This window comes from Pteropus medius, unplaced genomic scaffold, assembly GCF_902729225.1.
Source record: "Pteropus medius unplaced genomic scaffold, Ma_sr-lr_union100, whole genome shotgun sequence".
In the NCBI taxonomy this organism is placed as follows: domain Eukaryota; kingdom Metazoa; phylum Chordata; class Mammalia; order Chiroptera; family Pteropodidae; genus Pteropus; species Pteropus medius.
The window spans coordinates 17,748-35,865 of record NW_024346501.1 but is presented as its reverse complement, the minus strand read 5'-3'; the positions used below and the strand labels follow the sequence as shown (position 1 = coordinate 35,865).

At 39.1% G+C, this 18,118-nt stretch overlaps 1 protein-coding gene and 1 long non-coding RNA gene across 2 annotated transcripts in view; one reads left to right on the top strand and one right to left on the bottom strand.

The window, feature by feature from the left end:
* Positions 1–9,002, top strand: part of PSD3 (pleckstrin and Sec7 domain containing 3) — a 500,329-nt gene extending 491,327 nt beyond the window's left edge. Inside the window, 1 exon segment of the mRNA XM_039875742.1 lies at positions 3,815–9,002. Within this exon segment, the coding sequence (XP_039731676.1) occupies positions 3,815–4,030 (216 nt within the window). The 3' untranslated portion in view covers positions 4,031–9,002.
* LOC120613134 (uncharacterized) lies at positions 4,336–12,590 on the bottom strand. Its single transcript, XR_005655600.1, has 2 exons — positions 11,681–12,590; positions 4,336–6,989 (listed from the first exon to the last, which is right to left on the bottom strand). It is a non-coding gene; the product is annotated as an uncharacterized LOC120613134 (long non-coding RNA).
* Positions 12,591–18,118: the final 5,528 nt, after the last annotated feature.

Sequence of the window (18,118 nt, the reverse complement as noted above, 5' to 3'; positions counted from 1 at the left end):
AACAGAAAACTTGACTAAGTGTTTAAACAGTGTAAACGTTCTTTATCTCACTTAAGAGAACTGGAAGTGGACAGTTACTAGCTGCTAAGTGTTGCCATCAAGGCTGTATGCTCTTTCTAAATTTCTAAACTAGCTGCTAAGTGTTGCCATCAAGGCTGTATGCTCTTTCTAAATTTCTAATTTGCTCTCCTTTTTTTGTTTTCGTGTCTGCCATCCAGACATTTTATCCTACCACTTTTTATCAGAATCTCAAAAGCTGTTGTCACAAAAGTACCCTAGTCAACTTCTCCTTACCTGTCATTAACCAAATCTAGGCCACATGGGGACAAGGTGGCAGAGGTGGTAAGGGTTAGCATTTAAACCGTGATTCCTCTCCTGGGGCTAGGCACATTGACATCCTCAGTAAAAATCACAGTTCCATTAGCTCGAAAGAAGAGGCTGCGAGGGAAGCAGCAGTGACTGCCGCAATATCATATACCAGCTTCTTAGGCCAAAATTGACCATTTGAACAGGATCGCCAAGTTTTCAGTCTCCGAGCTGGTACATCAGGCATTTTAAAGTGATTTAGAAGTACACTTCCTGCCGCTGCTTTACTTTTTTTTACATACCAGTTTTAAAGTTAAAACTTAAATTTCACGATGGGTCTTAGGAAAAAGAAATAAGAATCATGTCTCCTCTGAAAGGAAGAAAGGAAATAAACCCTCCCAAAGATACCACATGGTCGCATAGTTAGGAAGAAATATGACTTTCCCACCCCCAAAAAGTGGAGATATCAATGAAGAAGGGACTTTTAAAGTTATGTTCATTCCTGTTGCTCTTCGGGGCTTCATGCAGAGCTATTTCTTTATGCAGAAGCAATCTTTTCTTGGTCCCAAAACCTCTTGATAGAGTTACATATTTTGATGAGTGTGTAATCCCAGAAGGACATGGCTAAAACCTTGTTAATTAAGCATAAATACCCACTGAATAATTCTGAGTTGAAAGATGTTTTCCTAAAACATTTCAAAGAGGTTTGGTTTCAGAGATTGGTAAAAAGCAAAGCTATATTACTGGGTTTCATAGCCTCTGTCTCTGTAAACCTTTGTAACTCAGAAATAGAGCACAGCCATTTGAAAGTTCACAAACCCACTTTGCTTTCCTTTCCTTTCTTTCTCTTAACAATGACTGAGCACTCCTCATTTTCTGACCCCCTTTCGCCCTTTACTTTGTTTGTCTTTTCTTCTCATATGATGATGACTCAAGTACTGTCAGTCTTCCGTGCTGTGCCTTTTGTTTGTCGATTGACACACTGCTGTAATTCATTTGAGACAACAGCTTTGCAGCTGGAGCTGTAGAATGAGTGGACGAAATGGCTTTACTTCATGTTTTTCTTCAGGTGAATTTTCCCTATAATATCAATTTCTTCAAAGACTAGTAGAAAACTGGCCCTATCACCTTCTCTCCTTTTGTCCCCTTTCAAGTCATCACAAAAAAAATTGTCCTGCATACCTCTTTCATTGTATAAATGCCCCAGCTTCATGAAATAGAATGCCTTCACTGGTTTTCTGAATCTATTTTTAAACTGCCTTTAGATCATTTTACTAAACCTTGTTCATATTAAGAGTAGTTCTTTCCTGCATTTTAATCTTACCACCAAGGCAGTTTAGAGACAGATTAAGTAATAAATTACTAGAATGAATAGGACTTTAGAACTAGAGTGCCCTTTGGACACTGTCTACTTTGGTTCCCTGATTTCGCTGATGCATAGACCAATGTGTAATATCGGTGACATATTTTAAATTAGCAAATGCCTTTATTAAACCCTATGTAGCTTTCTAAGATAAGTTTAATATTTTATTCTTTTACTTTGTTACTTTATTAAAATTAGAATGTGTATCAGTAATGCTTTCAGCTGCAATTAATAGTACCTCATGAACAGTGGCTCAGTAACTCCTAAGGGTATTATTATTTATGCTTAATTAACAAGATATTTAGAGTTAGTAAGGAATCTTAGAGTCGAATCCAGCTCATTGTCCTCAAGAATCCAGGCTCTTTCTGTCTTTCCATTTTCCTTAGGCCTGGCATCTTTTGTCTTGTGCCTACTGCCCCCTGTCACAGGATGCAGCTTTAGGAACCACATCCATGTCAAGGAAGGAGTAAGAATGAAGGGCTAGCACTAGTGGCTTCTCCTCTAAAGCCTGTCCCCTTTATCGGAAAGCAAAATCGCTTTCCCAGAAGCTACCCCCAACCCCCAATAGACTTCTTACATCTCATGGGCCAGAATATCACATAGCTCATCTTAGCCACAGGAGAGGCTGAGAAAGTAAGTATTTGGGTTTACCAACCTTTGTAGTGGGAGGGACATAGAAAAAGAGGAGCTTGAGAATAGCTTTTGATTAGCCAAACCAACAGTTTATGTCAGAGTAGTCATCCTAAAATATAAACTCATATATATTTTTTCATCTCCAGGGAGGAAATATAGCTTAAGAACATTGAGTTCTGGAGTCAGATTTCCTGAGTTCAAATCCTATCTTCACTTCTTTACTAACTCTGACTTTGGACTTCTCTCTGCCTCTATTTCCTTTACTGTAAAACAGGGCTAATGAGGTACCAGTTGTATATGATTATTGTACTAATGACATGAAGTTAGCATGTGGACATTCTGTAAATGTTACCATCATCAACCAAAGCTTGGCAGCCCCACGTAGATTCTGACCAAACTCAGAATAAGCTTAATGACTAGCATCTTTTTCCCACTTTGGAACAAAACAGCTTGAAAGAGTAGTTTCTAATAGTTTCGACTTCATAATTACTAACTTAAAACTGAGATATACAAAATCTCCATCTGACTAAAAGAATTCCTAAAAGATTTATAGTCATAACAATTGCCTGCCTTTACTGGGACAGTTTGTAACTGACATGTTCTTTTGTTTAAAAACAAAATACTGTAGGCCTCCTATAAATCCTTCATGTATTACAGCAGTATGATGAAAGACTTATTTTGACTAGAATCTATCAAATCAAGAATCTGAGCCCCTTCTGTAATTCGCAGTATAAATAATTGTTCTATATAGTGACTCAGAAACTTTTTTAAAAAGTACCAATTAGGGTTAGGGAAAAAAAAATCTCTGCAGTGTTCTCAATTATTCTTACCAAAAAAAAAAAAAAAAAAAAAAAAACAGAAAAGGAGAATCAGGAGCTGTTTAAAGTGTAGTGGATACTCAACAAATAATTGAGGATGAAAAATAATTTGTAGAATGAGCAAAGCATCAAAAAATAATTTGAAGTTTGGCAAGGAACCCAGAGCAGCTTCTAGAAGACGTTGTTATCTCGTAGGGGACTGAAGGGTAGAGTCACCACAGACTGATTCCTCAAGTCGTCTTTGTAGACTTGGAGTAGGGGAGAGAATAAACAACCCTATCTAAGCAAAGTTCAAGTGCAGCCTCGTTCATGTGAGGAAAGTCCAAGTGACTGCAGACAGTACTGGGCCATAAGAGCCTTCCAATCACCAAAAACCAGAGTTTACAGCTCCTCCTGCTTACACCCTTCTTGTGCCTGAGTGTTCAGGAAGCGTGATTCCTCCATCAAATAGCCAGTAATTCCAAGATGACATTCCTTCAGAATGCAGAACAAACGAGAACCAAAATTCTGTCTTCATTTCTTATCTAAAGGAATGAATCCATCATTCTTCTATAGCTGTTGCCCACTTTGGGAAATCAAGTCAACTCTTCAACAGTCAGTCATACTGTCCAACGAGTTAGCACACTAGGCATGTTGCACATAGGCATTTGTGAGGAGTGTACTGACTACCATTCTCGTCTGACTTTCCCTCCAGAAAACCCGTTACGAAACGTATGTCAGCATTCTAAACGAAGGCGGCCAGAAGCTCCTGAATAACAGCGAAAGTGAGGCTGCAGGACTGAAGAAGTCACATTCGAGCCCTTCGCTGAACCCAGATTCATCTCCCATCACTGCCAAAGTCAAGCGTAACGTGTCAGAGAGGAAAGATCACCGACCTGAAACACCAAGCATTAAGCAAAAAGTTACTTAGAATCCACCTGCGACCAGGAAAGTGCTGGTCATGGGGCAAAATAGAGTTTTTCAAGATCTTTCTGGTAAATCCGTGAATATATTTAAAAAAAAAAAAAAGTCTGTGACTAACTGGTGCATTAGTAACATTTTCTATTGTATATTTTTGTTAGTTTCTGTACAAATTGTCCCTTTGCTCTTGATTTCTTTGCTTTGATGATTTTTGCTACTTGATAACTAATGCACCTTTTTTGTGAGGGGGAGGGGATCATGATTTCGGACTGAATTATGTATCACTTCTCCTTCGGTTTTCTCTTGTTTGCACTCTGCTCAGTTGTTTTATGTATTCTCAAACCAACTGTTACACTTTTTTTTTTTTAAGGTTCAAAAATTTAATCTATTGTGAAACACTTAACTGGACAAACTTTGTAGTTTAGTAAATTCTCGCCAGAGTAATCCAAGCCTTTATATGTGAAATCTTGCCCAGTCACGGAGGTGGAATTGAGCACTCAGAGAAGTTCAATTCAGAGTGACAGTTCTGGGAGTCGAGATGTCGCACTGTGATGCAGCCGTGCTTGCATCTGAGCAGTTGTTGTGGAGTTCTGACCCTGCTGGACGCAGGGAAGGGGCGCGTGAAGATCGCAGGACTGGAGAATTTAGGCAGCGCGATGTAGCTTGCTTGAAGTGTCGAGTCCATTTCAGCCAAGCCAGGAAAGAGGAAGTGGAATCTTTTTGAAGGTTGAGGAAAGATGACACTGAGTTCATTTTGTTTTCTAAAGGATCGTGACCATAATCTAGTCTTGGGGAGCTGCAGAAGTAGGCATGTGTTTAGTCTATAGGAAATTGTTACATGACTTCCACAAGGCCTAGACTAGGAACCAGAACCATTTGTATCGTCAATACCCTGCCATCCAGGAATATAGATATAGATATAGATATAGATATAGACATGGTGTTATCTCCTGACCATATGAATATTGAGATCTTAACCAAAACAAAATAAGGGGGGAAAGTAGCTGCAGATTTCTGGCAATGGAATATTGATTCTTTAAAATCAATCTAAAATAGTAAGTAGTCTGAATGAATTATGGCTAGAAAACTGAGGAATCTGCTGGTTGCATATAGAGTCGCTTAGTTTATTCTTATCTCAGCCTCTTTGACAGCCACTTGACTCTGCTACTACTGAATTTTATTTTAAATCATTTTTTTCTATCTACTCAAAACAGTCCGATTATCCTTGCAGTCATGGGCTTGTTTCAGTGATGGTCCCTTTGAAATTCAGGGTGATAAACAGAACATTCTCTTGTACAGGAAGGAGAAAGGAATGAAAATTGAGCCCACTATGAGTTAGAAATTTTTTGAAACCTATAAAATGATTTTGAAACCTTGAAACTTTGTGATCCTTAAAGCTATAATCTCCATGACTTCAGCACTAATAGAATCTCTTTTAATACTCTTCCCTCCCACAGAAATTTGCTCTAGTTCTACTTAGTTTATTAGCTAAAGGTACTATGACCAAAGAATCAGGGACTCTGCATGAATAGCATGGTTCCAGAGAAAACCTGCTGTTAAACCATGGTAGCGTCTAGTGGTATATTGTTCTGATGTACCAGCATCTAATCACAGGATTATTTATTCACATGTACTTCCTTCACCTACATAAACGCCCATATTTGCTGGTGTCCAGAAAAGAGAAACCCCTCTCTAAGATTGTAGCTGCTTGCTTTGTAATGTTTTGTCACATCTTAGAGAAACTCATTCTAACCCTCTGTCTTGTTTAGGTCGAGGCAATGACTAAATTTGTTTCAAAACCGAGAAACAAACAGGGTAGTTAACTAATATGGCTCTTGTACCAGATTCATTTTGTAGCTCCTGACCGAATCCAGGATTTCCACAAGGGAATCGTCTTTCCTCCTAGAATCTGAATAATCAGCCTGTTTGTTTTCTGCCTAGATAATTAATCCTAAGCTGGAGAGAGGTACCTATACCATGTCATTGCTGAGTCTCAATAGCTAAAGAAAAATAAATATCCCTGACTGGCTCGAATGTGTTTGCCCACAGTGTGAGTGTGTCTGTGTATATAGAATGTCTCTGTGTATTTACTCATAGTATACAATAGATGTTGAATGGTACCTTGCTACTGTGTTTCTGACATTTAGAGTAGTTCTAAAATAACTCGGTTAGCATCAGCACCGCAACAGCGTTGTTCCCGTTCTGTGACTCACTAATGTTATCTCCAGAAACTTCTGGATATGCTAATAGGTAGTTGGAAGAGAAGGACACTTTTGAAGCTGTGATATACTGGGTTTGCATAGTTTATCTTTAAAAACAACTGCAAGGATATTTGATGAGCCAGGGCACAGCACCGTCCATCTTTAAAGGATGGGCTGAGGACACCTCCTCCCTGAGGCATTTGAGGTTTTTGTCTGTTGTCAGTGTGCCTAGCTGTTCAAGAATTTTTCTTGTCAGAGGTAATGGCCCCAGATGTGACTGGATTTTGAGAGTCTTGCCCATAACCAATCACATTTTCTTTTATGGTATCTAGTCAGAAGAAATTGAAGACGTTTGCTTTCACAGCTAACCCTAGCTTACCACCCAATTCACGGTACAGGGGAGCTCCGCCTCCTCCTTTCCTTCCAAAGGTACTCCACCTCCCCCAAGCCCCGCCCCTCACCCATACCTCAGCATCGGGAGCCTTGGATAAATCATTAGTCCTCTTCACATAAATACTCTTAATATTTACTTTTCAGTCTAAAAAATCTTGGTAGTCATCAAAATACTTTGGTGGTATTCTTGTTGCACAATTGACCGTAGAAGTGGTTCATATGTAACATCTTTGAGTGTTTCAGGGTTTGTTCACCCACCTTGCGTGTTGACTGTCACAGGGAGGTGTCGGCAATTCCTTGTTAGCAAGCAAACTTAATTACTAGCATGCAGGGTCCTTGTATTATTGCCAGACCATAGATATTATTTGAAGTGCACTTTAAAAACAAAAACAAAAAAAAAACATATTGTTAACTCTTAGCAATGCCTAATTAAAGCAAGCAATACTTCTGTGCATTTTAATTAATCTCAGTAAAACCACGTGTGGGAGTGTCCTGGTAGAACTACAGTTCCTGGATTGTGTGTAACCTTTTCTATTGCTCTTAGGTAAAAGAGGATAGGAAGTGGCTTTGCGAGACCCTCTGTGCTTCTTCGACTGTTATCCTAATTCAGAACATGAGGACTGTTTGCTAGTTAGAAGTGATATGAGGGAATTAATTCTGGATGAGGACAGTTGGCTGGCTTTCTGAGGCCAAGCTAGGGTTGGTCTCTTGAATCTGTATTTCACCCTGTGGCCAAACCACAGACCTTCTGAGGCTGGAGAAGAATTTAGATAACCAGCAAGGAAGAAGGCCCCTTGCTGGCTAAGCACAAAATCAGAGTTTTCTGCTGGCCCTTGTCTGCTGCTCCTTCTATCATGTAAAGAGCCTGGGAAGATGTTCTCAGGTGAGGCACAACCTGCTGTGGCCAGCAGCTGCATCTCTTCTCTGCCTTTATCCCTAATCTTAGACAATTGGAAGAAAATTGACATTACTATCAAGACCTTCTTGGGTTTTGTTAGTGGTCACTGGAATTTGAATTCATTTGGCATTTTTCCTTGTAGTCATCAGTTAAGCTTTTTAAAGCCTGAATTCACAGGGAGTTTCTTAGCCTCGTTAAATCCTAATCTCTGTCTTTTGGTTCTTGTGGACCTGGTCAAGTTTTCAGCAGGTTGGTAGCTGCCTCCCTTAATTTCTGCATTGAACAATTGCTTCATTTTTCAAATGACAGAATTTTTTCCACTTGGAAAATTAGCACTGTTAAACAAGGCACCAAAGTGGCATTCTAGGAGTCTAGTTAATGAGTAATAGTGTGACTTTGAGTTCAAAGAGCACCTGCTTTTCTTACAGAACATCTAAGTTACTTGACAGAAAAAGATCAGTCACCTTCATAAGGCAAATGAGCCTCTGGACTGACTTTGCTGGTCCAAAGCTTTTGAGCTGTCCCTTCTCCCAGGCCAGGCTACCAGTCTGCCCCAGGTCAACAGATCTGTCCACTAGCCTTTTGACGTTTTTCACCATTAAGTTGTCCAGAGAGCTTGAGCGATCGGTAGTTCGCCACAAAATACTCCCAACAAGTGATAGGTGCTTTGTCACTGCTTCTCCTCTCAGATTCCTTTGCAATGTCTCACTTTTACAAGGAGGATTGAAGTCCAAATTCATTGCCATTACCCTTTTGTACCTTTAGTATCCAAAACCCAAGTGGGCAGCCTTCTGCTTAGGACAATATCTGGCCTACTGCATGCAGAGAGAACGTCTTCATAAGAGAGAATGTCGGTAAATACTTGAATCTGCATGACGGTTTGTTGACTTGAATGCAACAGCAAGAAAATATTGCAAGTTAAATAACTGTATATACAGTAGGTTTCTTTCAGTCTCTTTGGCTCATCCTATGTAATTTCCGTGTGCATCTGTAGTATTGCAGCCTTTTGGAAAATCTTCATATAGATAGTATGTCATGCATCAAAGAAAGTGCTTTCTGTCACCTGCCAATGTTGTATTTGTGGGTATTTATAGTTGTATGTATGTATATGTATCGATGTGTAGATTGTATATCAGTGTATGGTATATGTATATCAAATTTATTTTTGTCCTTAAATAACTAGAGTGATATGAAAAGCAAGTAAAAACCTCATAGAATTGAATATATAATGCAGTTATTGAGAGTATATATAGTGGTACTGTTTTATTGAACTTAAATTCAAATGATATTTTGATTAAATTTTTGTAATAATAAGATTTTGTGCTAGAAAATTCCATCTTTGAGCTTTGAATCACCAGGGCAAAAATGACTCTGAACTAACGTTGTGAAACTATTTCAGTGTACTGTGTACAATACCGAAGGGATAGCTCATTATAATTTGGGATATACAAAAAGAAAGGAAAAAAAAAAAAAAAAAAAACAGGCAGCCTGTGCAGTCTTAGCAACTTCAGTATTAAGAGCGCTTAAACATAAAGTCAAACTGGCAGTTTGGGGCTTTTTACAAAATGTGATGCTTTAAAGCACACGTTCTTTATTGTTGTAATCAGTCCAGAAAAACAGAGCTTTCAGAAGAAGTAAGTACCACCATATCATTTGTGTACCTGTGTCTATTTTACAGTAGATCAAACCACTCTCTTGGCACTACATCTTTACGTTCAAGAAATATTACAAATGCTGAAGTATATCAGGGCTTCCCAAGATCGGGTACTGTATTCTAGGATCGCATGTGCACAAACTGGCATCTGCGTCACAGGTAAAAGAATTTTAGGACAAACTATGGACCAGGTTAAAATTTTATTTAATATTTTTATACTTAGGTCTCTTTTCTTGCCTCTCCCCAAAGAAGAGCCACTGGCCTTAGTTGTTTGAGCTTACTGCTTATCTGACAGCGTGTACATAGATAACTAGAGATTAAAATTTTATTAATCAGCATGTTTGGTGTATTTAAAGCAGCATCTGAGTGCGTTTGAGTGAGTGGTCGAGCGCAGTGGATCTGTTCAAACATACTGCTTCATGTTCTTGTATCTGATTTTGATTCAGAGAATTGGAGTTGTGGAGCGGGAGACGAAACCTCAGCTCCAGGCTACAGTAGTGTGTCGGTAGTTACACCTGAGCTTTTTTTATTAACTCTACAGTCTCAAACTATTTTTGCAAATATACCATATTTCCTAATTTGTTCTCGACGTGCAGTGATCTGGCTCTGTGACTGATCAGCAGGGTCTTTGTTCTGCAAGAGTGTTTCCTTCTAAAAATTACAGTGCTTTGCAAAAACATCCATTTGATTCAGAAATCACATACAAAAGGAGAGCAAAAATAAAGTTTCGTTTTGGGCCTTAATCATTTGAAATGTTTGGACTTTCAATATAAAGCCATGTAGGTTATAAAGCCAAGTCACCATTTGGCATGGATAATAATAGCCACTCTGCAGAGAGTATATATGCACATTGATTTTTTAATGCCATTGGGATACTTTTTTTAAGCTATAGAAAGAAGAGGAATTCGTCCAAATTAAAGTCGGGGGTGGGAGGAGTGTGAGAGCTGCTTGCCTTCTCTTTGGGGTAGACATGCATGTAGTCAGTCCTCTGCTCCTGAGATACTCAGAACCCGTTTACTGTCCCATTAGGTGTGTAAGGGGAAAGGTTCACACATCTGGGCCTCTCACGTGCATAAATATGCTTGCACTATGTACACATAGTGAATCTTTTATATAAACTTAAGACATAAAGGGCCAGAGTGTTCTAAAGAGATGATGAACAAAGAGGGTGGAAATTGCATCACAGGAATGCTTTCCAAGGGCCAGGGAGGAGTCTGAGCTCTAGTGTCTGGCTCTGAGACTGCACTGCATTTTAACAAATCCGTGAGGGGATACTTATCACATCCTTTCTGGTAGACCGCCAAATTGATGACTCGCTTATAATTCACAAGCAGCTGCTCTTCAGCATCCCTCAGTAGCCTGGGGAAGTTCCAGAAGGCTGGTATGCACCAGAAGGTGGCATTGCTGCTTGCTCTGAAGATCATTCCATTGAGAAAGGAGTGCAAACGAAAAGCGACAAAGCTCTTACACAGGAGCACTGATGTGCCTGAAACCGCTCCCCTCTGCGCCTCCCTGGTGAGAGCTCAGATTGAAGTTTGCTGAACAGTTAAGTACTTTTCCATCAGCAACAACAGTGAGGATGGAAATGGAAAGGAACCTAGCTAAAATATGTTTCCCTTTGCAGGGTCGAGAGCTAAACTCTCACGAATAGTGTTATAAAATAAGCACCTTAACTTCAGTTGCTGAAAATGTTGGTTAATGGAGAGAATTTTGGAGTTTCACTTATTATTTCCCTGTGATTCTGCCTAGGTAAGTCTTCAGACACAAAGTTGCAGCCACAAACCTCAGTTAAGGGCAGCACTGCAGGTCTGAGGCTCCTGGCTCTAACCCCTGAATCTGGGGCAGCCTTCAGAGGGTGACAAAGTATTCCCTCTGCATAGAGGAGCTCTGCCTGGCCCTCCACTCCACTTGGGCTCCTACTGAGCATCAAGCACATCCTGAGTTTCATATGCTGCTTCCCCACCTTTAGGAATCCAGCTGTCCTAATAACAGGCTGATTCTGTGGAGGCAAGATATCAACTCTGAGAGTGACTGAGTCACTGGGGGTGACACACAACAATGGTATTAAAAAAATTCTCTGACTGAAGCGGAGACCATATATTTTGCCTTTGCATGACAGAAGTTGGCACATTGAGCTCTAACCAGGGATGGATGATATCTTTGCCTTTGTACCCAGATTTCCAGAAATGGAAAACGTTTCATTTCCATGGGAAGGGTCAAGGAACACTAAGCTTATTGCTTAGCCATTCTGCTCAGTCCAGATGAGAGCTGTTGGGTAAAGGCCTAAATGCCTCCCTGCATTCTCTTCTACCTCAAGATTTAGGAGCCCAATTCTAGAACAGAAATTTACACAAGTGGAGAACCAATACTGTCAACCTTGATTACTGTAGAACAGGCAGAAGGGTGTCAGTTTGTATCCTTTAGTATAAAACAAGCTTTTAACCTTTCCAGCCTATTAACTGGGTTATATTTACTGTGGCTCAAAATAATTGACAGTGTGGAACATTCCTTTACCTTCAAAGTTTTCTCCACCAGTCATTTCAGTTTCATTGCAGTCCTGGTGCCATATGTCCCTGCAAATTGTGAAAGTAATTAGTGGCAAAATAGCAGCCTACTCCTTTTCAGTGGCCAAACTGTCAGCATTAGAAGACTTAGGTAAGCTAGTGGTACCGAATCTTGTACTGGAAACCTGTTCCTCATTACCACCCACCAGATTTGAGAAATGCCATCTCCTATAAATTAGGGCATTTATGGTGGTCATCTTTTGAATGGAACAGTAATTTATGTGGATATTGTTAAAGTGTTTAAAGACTATTTTGAAAATTAAGTTTACATTTTACAATTGCTTTATTTTTTATTAAAATAGTTGTACATAAATATTACCCTCTTTCATTGTTGTTGAAGTAAAGCTAAACCGTGTAGACAAGCGAGTCATCTGATGTGTATAGAAGCTGTGATATTTATAGTACATTTCTCTATTGTGTAAATGTTCATGAATATAACTTCCTGTGTTTTTATAAGTTGGAGGTAATTTGTTGTTTTACAACAACAAAATTTATTGCATTTAAATGGTTTTTATGTAATAGAAATCATGCAAAATAGTGAAGGATTTAAAGTATGTATATGATATCTGTAAATGTAAAAACTTTAGGAAGAAATAAATCCAACAAATTTCAATCATTTGGGAGAATGTTTTTATTTGCTTATTTAAGCACCTAGAATAATACCTTGAAAAATCAAAACAAATACAACACACTCTTCCATAAAAAAACCACCACAAGTCCCACAGTGAGAGATTTGGCCAGGGTAATTGAGTAAGGTACTGAGAAAGACATATTGTTAGCTCTGACTCACCTCCGTTGACTTCCGTGAAAATTTGTGTTTGCATAGGACGATGAGATGAGACCGAAGATGCCTGCTGTCTTCATGGCGGGGCGGGGCGGCTTTGTGCAGGGGAGGAACAAAACCTTTTGAAGTAATTTCAAGAGCCCATTTGCATTTCCATTTACCTAATACTTCCCATCAAAGCAAAGGACCAGAGGAGTTAATTATTGCCCTAAAAGGCAAATCGTGATCACTGCTTTATGGTGTCTTAAATATACATTTGTGTTCTTATAACCAAACTTAATGTTAAAAATAACATCTGTGGAGTTGGAAAATGAAAAAATAAAATTCTACCCTAGTCACTTCTGAATATGATAGAGAATGTCTTATGTTTGGGGTTTGGGCTTTTTGAAGCAAGGTCACTGGTTACATCCTCTTAAATGGAACAGCTGCCTGGGAGAGATCAAAACTGCTATGATGTGTAACTCTCAAAGAAATAAATGGTTTGGGATTGGTGGACAGGTATTTCAGCACTCCTTGACTGCCACTAAAATTTCCTATTTAGAATGTGAATCTCAAACATGAATCCTCTTATACAAATATTGAATCATATTGTACATCTGAAACTAATTTTATATGTCAATTTTATCTCAATTTTTTTAAGATAAAAAAACATAAATCTTCATTATCCAGTTGTCTGTCCTCTGGAGCCAGGCGTTTTGTGTAGCTTGTCACATTCTGTTTGTTGCACAATTAATAATATTAGAACCAAAGGAACTATAAAGATCATTTTTAAAAGATGAACACTTACGAGAGGAAACTAAAACTCAAGGCAAATTAAGACATTATAATGAATAAACCAGCTAGTCTAAATAATGTTTCATCTGTAAGATTAATTCTATTCAACATACTCTGAGATTTACCAGTGAGACTGCTGAAGCACTCAATTTTTATTAAAAAATTGTAAGCAGTGGGAAAAATTAGAGACAGGCGTATTGGAGAAGAGTGTGAGTTCTGGATGCTGTCAACCAGCGAGCTTGATATTAATTCTGGGCATAGTTTTGGAGTGAATAATAAAGGAGGCAGCAATTACTGGAAGCCAACCTGGGTTCACAAGAACAAACCATTTCAGACTGCATTTGTTTCTGTTAAATTAGGTAGATTAGAAAAACATAGTAGACAAAATATCTGAACCATAACAAATTTAACATGGTCTTTAATGAAATATGGGCAAATAGAGCAATATGATCTGGATGTTAGTACAGTTGGTGGGTGTGTAACCACTTGAATGCTGCTAATTAAAGGATTCATGTCAACCTGGGAGAGCATTTCTTACGTCCTGCTGCAGAGCTTGCCTTTGGCCCCATCTGTTCAACATTTTAATAACTTGAGTGAAGCTACAAAAGGGGAGTTTGTGAAAAATGTATATTCATAAAGCTAGGAGAGAATGATAATACTAAATGACAGAAATCAGGATTTGAAAAAAATCTCAGGCAGAGAAATGGGGCAAAGTACAAGGTAAAATGTAAGCATGTACAATTTCATATTTCAGTTAAAAAAATTACGCAAGGTCAAGGTGTAGGACCTTGTGTTGCATAATATAGCAAGTGCACAGGAATGAAAGCCTCCACCTTTAATCCACGGCAAGCTCAGTGAAATGAGCAGAGTGGTGTAGCCACCCAAAAACACGGTGCTATCTCAGGCATACTCTCTGTATGTAATATAAGTGTTGTCCCTAAGACAAGAAAGGTGAGTCACACTGCTCTGTACTGGTGACACTTGCACCTGTACAAATGGCCTTGAGACTTGGAGTGCAAAACCAGGGAGTATTCAAAAGCTGCAGCCAGGATGGTGAAAATCTGAACAATGAAATAAGAGGAACATGGGAGATATGTGAACTGGGGATGGTTTAGCCCATGACAGAACTAGGGAAGACTGGTTTTAAACGTTTAAATGAGTCTTAGGAGGGAGAGCAAAGAGAACTGTGCTGTAGCAATCCAAGGGCGTTAACTGGGGTCAGTTATTAGCACCTACGAGAAGAAACACAGTAGAGGGAGTGCTTTCCACTCAAAGCTGGGCACGATAGACAAGTCCTCTGCTCCTAGAGTAGTTCAGATATGGGTTGGCACCCATAGGGTGGGGGGTTGGGAGGAGAGGCAATATTGAGGAACAAGAGAAACTCCAAATGAGTAGTTGGATTGTAATAACGATGCTTCGTGATGTTATTATTTAAAATATCTACTGAGCACTTAGGTGCCTGGTAGTTTGCTAGCTACATAGCATGGATCCTTTTGTTCATTCTTTACGTAATCCTATGATGTAGCACTAATATTTGTCCCATTTTGCTGACGAGGAAAAGCCTGTATCAGGCACCAGTGCTGTCTGAGGGCAGGGCCGGTTTGCTTGAGGGTGTTTCTCAATCTCTGTTCTGGCCTCAGCTTTAGCTTTTCCCTTGGTGCTCAGATGGGGTCTTTCTCCGTGCTCTAGTAACACTGTTATGGACTGAATGTTCACGTCCCACCCAAATTCATGTGTTGAAATATAATCCCAAATACAATTGGGGGCCTCTGGAGGGTGATTAGGTCATGAGGATGGAGCCCTCGCGAGTGGATTTGGTTCTTGTATAAGATGAGGCAAGGGAGCTTTTCCGTCACCATGTGGGGATACAATGAGCAGTCAGCAATCTGCAGCCTGGTAAAAGGATCCCACCGCAAACCAAGAATCTTTGACTTCCAGCCTCCAGAACCGTGAGAACTGAATGTCTGATGTTTGCAAGCACTCAGCCTGAGGGACTTTGTTATAGCAGCCTCAGCTGACTAAGGCACTCTCAGCTGCATCCCACTGTTCTTTTCACTCCATACTTGCTTGCCTGGTAGAGGGGATTGGAGGGAGCTGTTCTCTGTTCTAACTCTCAGTGTTAAGCAGAAAGCGTGTCCGTGAGTGTCAGTGCCCAGCTCCTTCCCTAGCTATAGTTCTGGGCCCCTGCAAGTCCAGTTGACCCTTGAAAAGCATGGGTTTGAATAACATGAGTCTGTTTGTCATCAGATTTTTTTCAGTAGAGTTAGCCCTACCTGGGTTTCACATCAGCAGATTCCACCAACCGCAACTAGGAATGTGAAAAATGCTGTTTTCCATCCAGTTGGTATCTGAGGATACAAAACCCAGGGATACAAAGGTGGATTCTAAAGTTTTTGGAAAGTCAACAGATTTTCTACTGCCCAGGGTTGAAGCCCCTAACCCCAGCCTCGTTCAAGGGTTTACGGTATTCCTGACCTGGCTCCAGAGGTTGAGTTCTTCTTTTCTGCTCTCTTTACCCAACTGGAACAGGTATTTATTAGGGTAGTCAAGGGAGACAGTGTTTGTTGCTTTTTCCACAGCAGTGTATGGCTTTTGTCTCTCGGGGCGAAGGAACCCTGCGCCTGTCCTGCAGCGGCTGCCATTTTTCTCCCCCAGGCCTGTACCAGGAGGGATGCTTGCTCAGGACTTGCCAATCTTTTCTGTGACAGCCCAGTGAGGTCCATGGAGAGAGCCTGCAAATGGATGCAAATACCTCTGATATTTGCAGCCCCCAGGTGTTCCAGATTCTCCTGCTAGCCTACCCTCATCCTTTACCAACTCATTGACACGGGCAAGGACGCACCTCCTGCCTCTCCTCAGGCCATTTCTCTTTACTTAGATTGCAGGTAGATGGTTGTTTTGCAACCTCAGGACTTTGATGGGTTCAAAGAAAAGTTATGAATTCGCAGATTATCTGGCTTTTCTTATTGTGATAATGGGAGCCATGCTCTTTCCAATTTTCCACATTCCAAGCAGAAGCCAGAAATCTGTTTAATATCCTATGTTTTGATGGATATTTTCCCCTTGACATTGTTTATTTTATATATTTGTGCTTTTTCTGTTTTTCCTTATTTAGGTTAGGTACTGGTTTGTATATTTCCAAAGGATTTGTATTTTGATACTTATTTTTCTGTTTATTTCTGCTTTAATTTTTTTTATTCTGCTTTCTTTTTATTAGTGGTTTTTTGAATTGGAAATATAATTCCTTTTATTCTTAAGTATTTACTGTTATTTATTAAATGTAGTGTTATTAATTTTTCTTCTGATCACCATTTTAATTGTGAAATATAGTGATATTTCATGTTTTTATTACCATAGTTTTAAAAAAAAGTTTGCAATTAAGATTGCCATTTCTGCTCTAACTCAAGACTTATTTGTTAGAGACATTTTTTAATTTCCATGTTGAAGGGCCTTTTAAATGTTTGTTGTTAGTGTCTAATTTGGTTGCATTTTGATCAGAGAATGCTGTTCATATTTCACCTATTTCTTGAATTGTTGCAGTCCTTGTGTAACACAGCATGTGGACAGTTTTCAGGACTGTTTCATGTGCTCCTTAGAGGACATGTTCTATATTTCAGGGTATAAAGTTTGATATAAAAAAAAAAAGTTTGATATCTATCCATACATTCTACCTTATCGATTGTGCCTTGTTTTGTTTTAGGTCTTCTGAATTTTTAGATATTTTCCACTCATGATATGTCTTGGGCTACAAGGAGCATATTAAAATCTATTATTTGTATGCTTTTCTCAGTTATTAGCGTAGTTTCAGCTTCGTGAAGGTGGTTGCTGTTTTATCGGTATACTGACATTGATAACCATTAGCTCTTCATCAGTGAAGTTAAACATTTACATTTTAAAGTAGTTAATGAATTCCCCTGAATCCTACTGTTTGCTGTGGGAATTATAACCCTCTTTCTTTATGGTTTCCATTTACCTGGTATAACATTCACCTCACCTTAATTTTCAACCTTTCGACATCACTTCGTTTTAGGTATGTCACTTGAATTTGTTTTGTAAGCCACCCTGGAAACTTTTTTCTTTTAATAGGCAAGTCAATTACATTTTCATTAGTTGATGTAACTAAAATATTTGGTCTAAAATCCGTCATATTAATTCGAGTTATATTTACTGTGTGCATCGTATTTCATATTTACTGAGTTTCGATGTAATGTTTCTTTAATTATTTTTACATTATTTTTTAGTTGTTTTTTTAATTGAGGTGAAATTCACTTAACATAAATATCATTTTAAAGTGAACAACTGAATGGCATTTGGAACATTTAAAATGTGCAACAACTGCTCTACCTACTCCCCCAAAACTCCATCTCCCTAAAAGGAAACCCTCTAACAATTAAGCATTTGCTCCCCATTCTGTTCTCCCCCTAATTCTGGAAACTGCCAACTGCATTCTGTCTCTATGGATTTTAAATTGCTGTGCGTGTGTCTGTGTGTGTGTGTGTAAATACATATGACAAAATTTACCATTTTAACCAGTTTTAAGTATGCAATTCAATGGCATTAATTACGTTTAGTGTTGTGCAATCATCACCATTCTTTCCAAAACTTTTTCATCACCTCTAACAAAAACTCTATGCCCATTAAGCGATAACTCCCCATTCTCCTTTCCCCCTAGCTTCTGCTAACCTATTTTATTTTCTGTCTCTATGAATTTGCCTATTCTAGATACTTCATATGAGTGAATTCATTCAATATATGTCCTTCTCTGTCTAACTCATTTAATTCAACATAATGACATCAAGGTTCATCCATGTTGTAGCACATATCAGAACT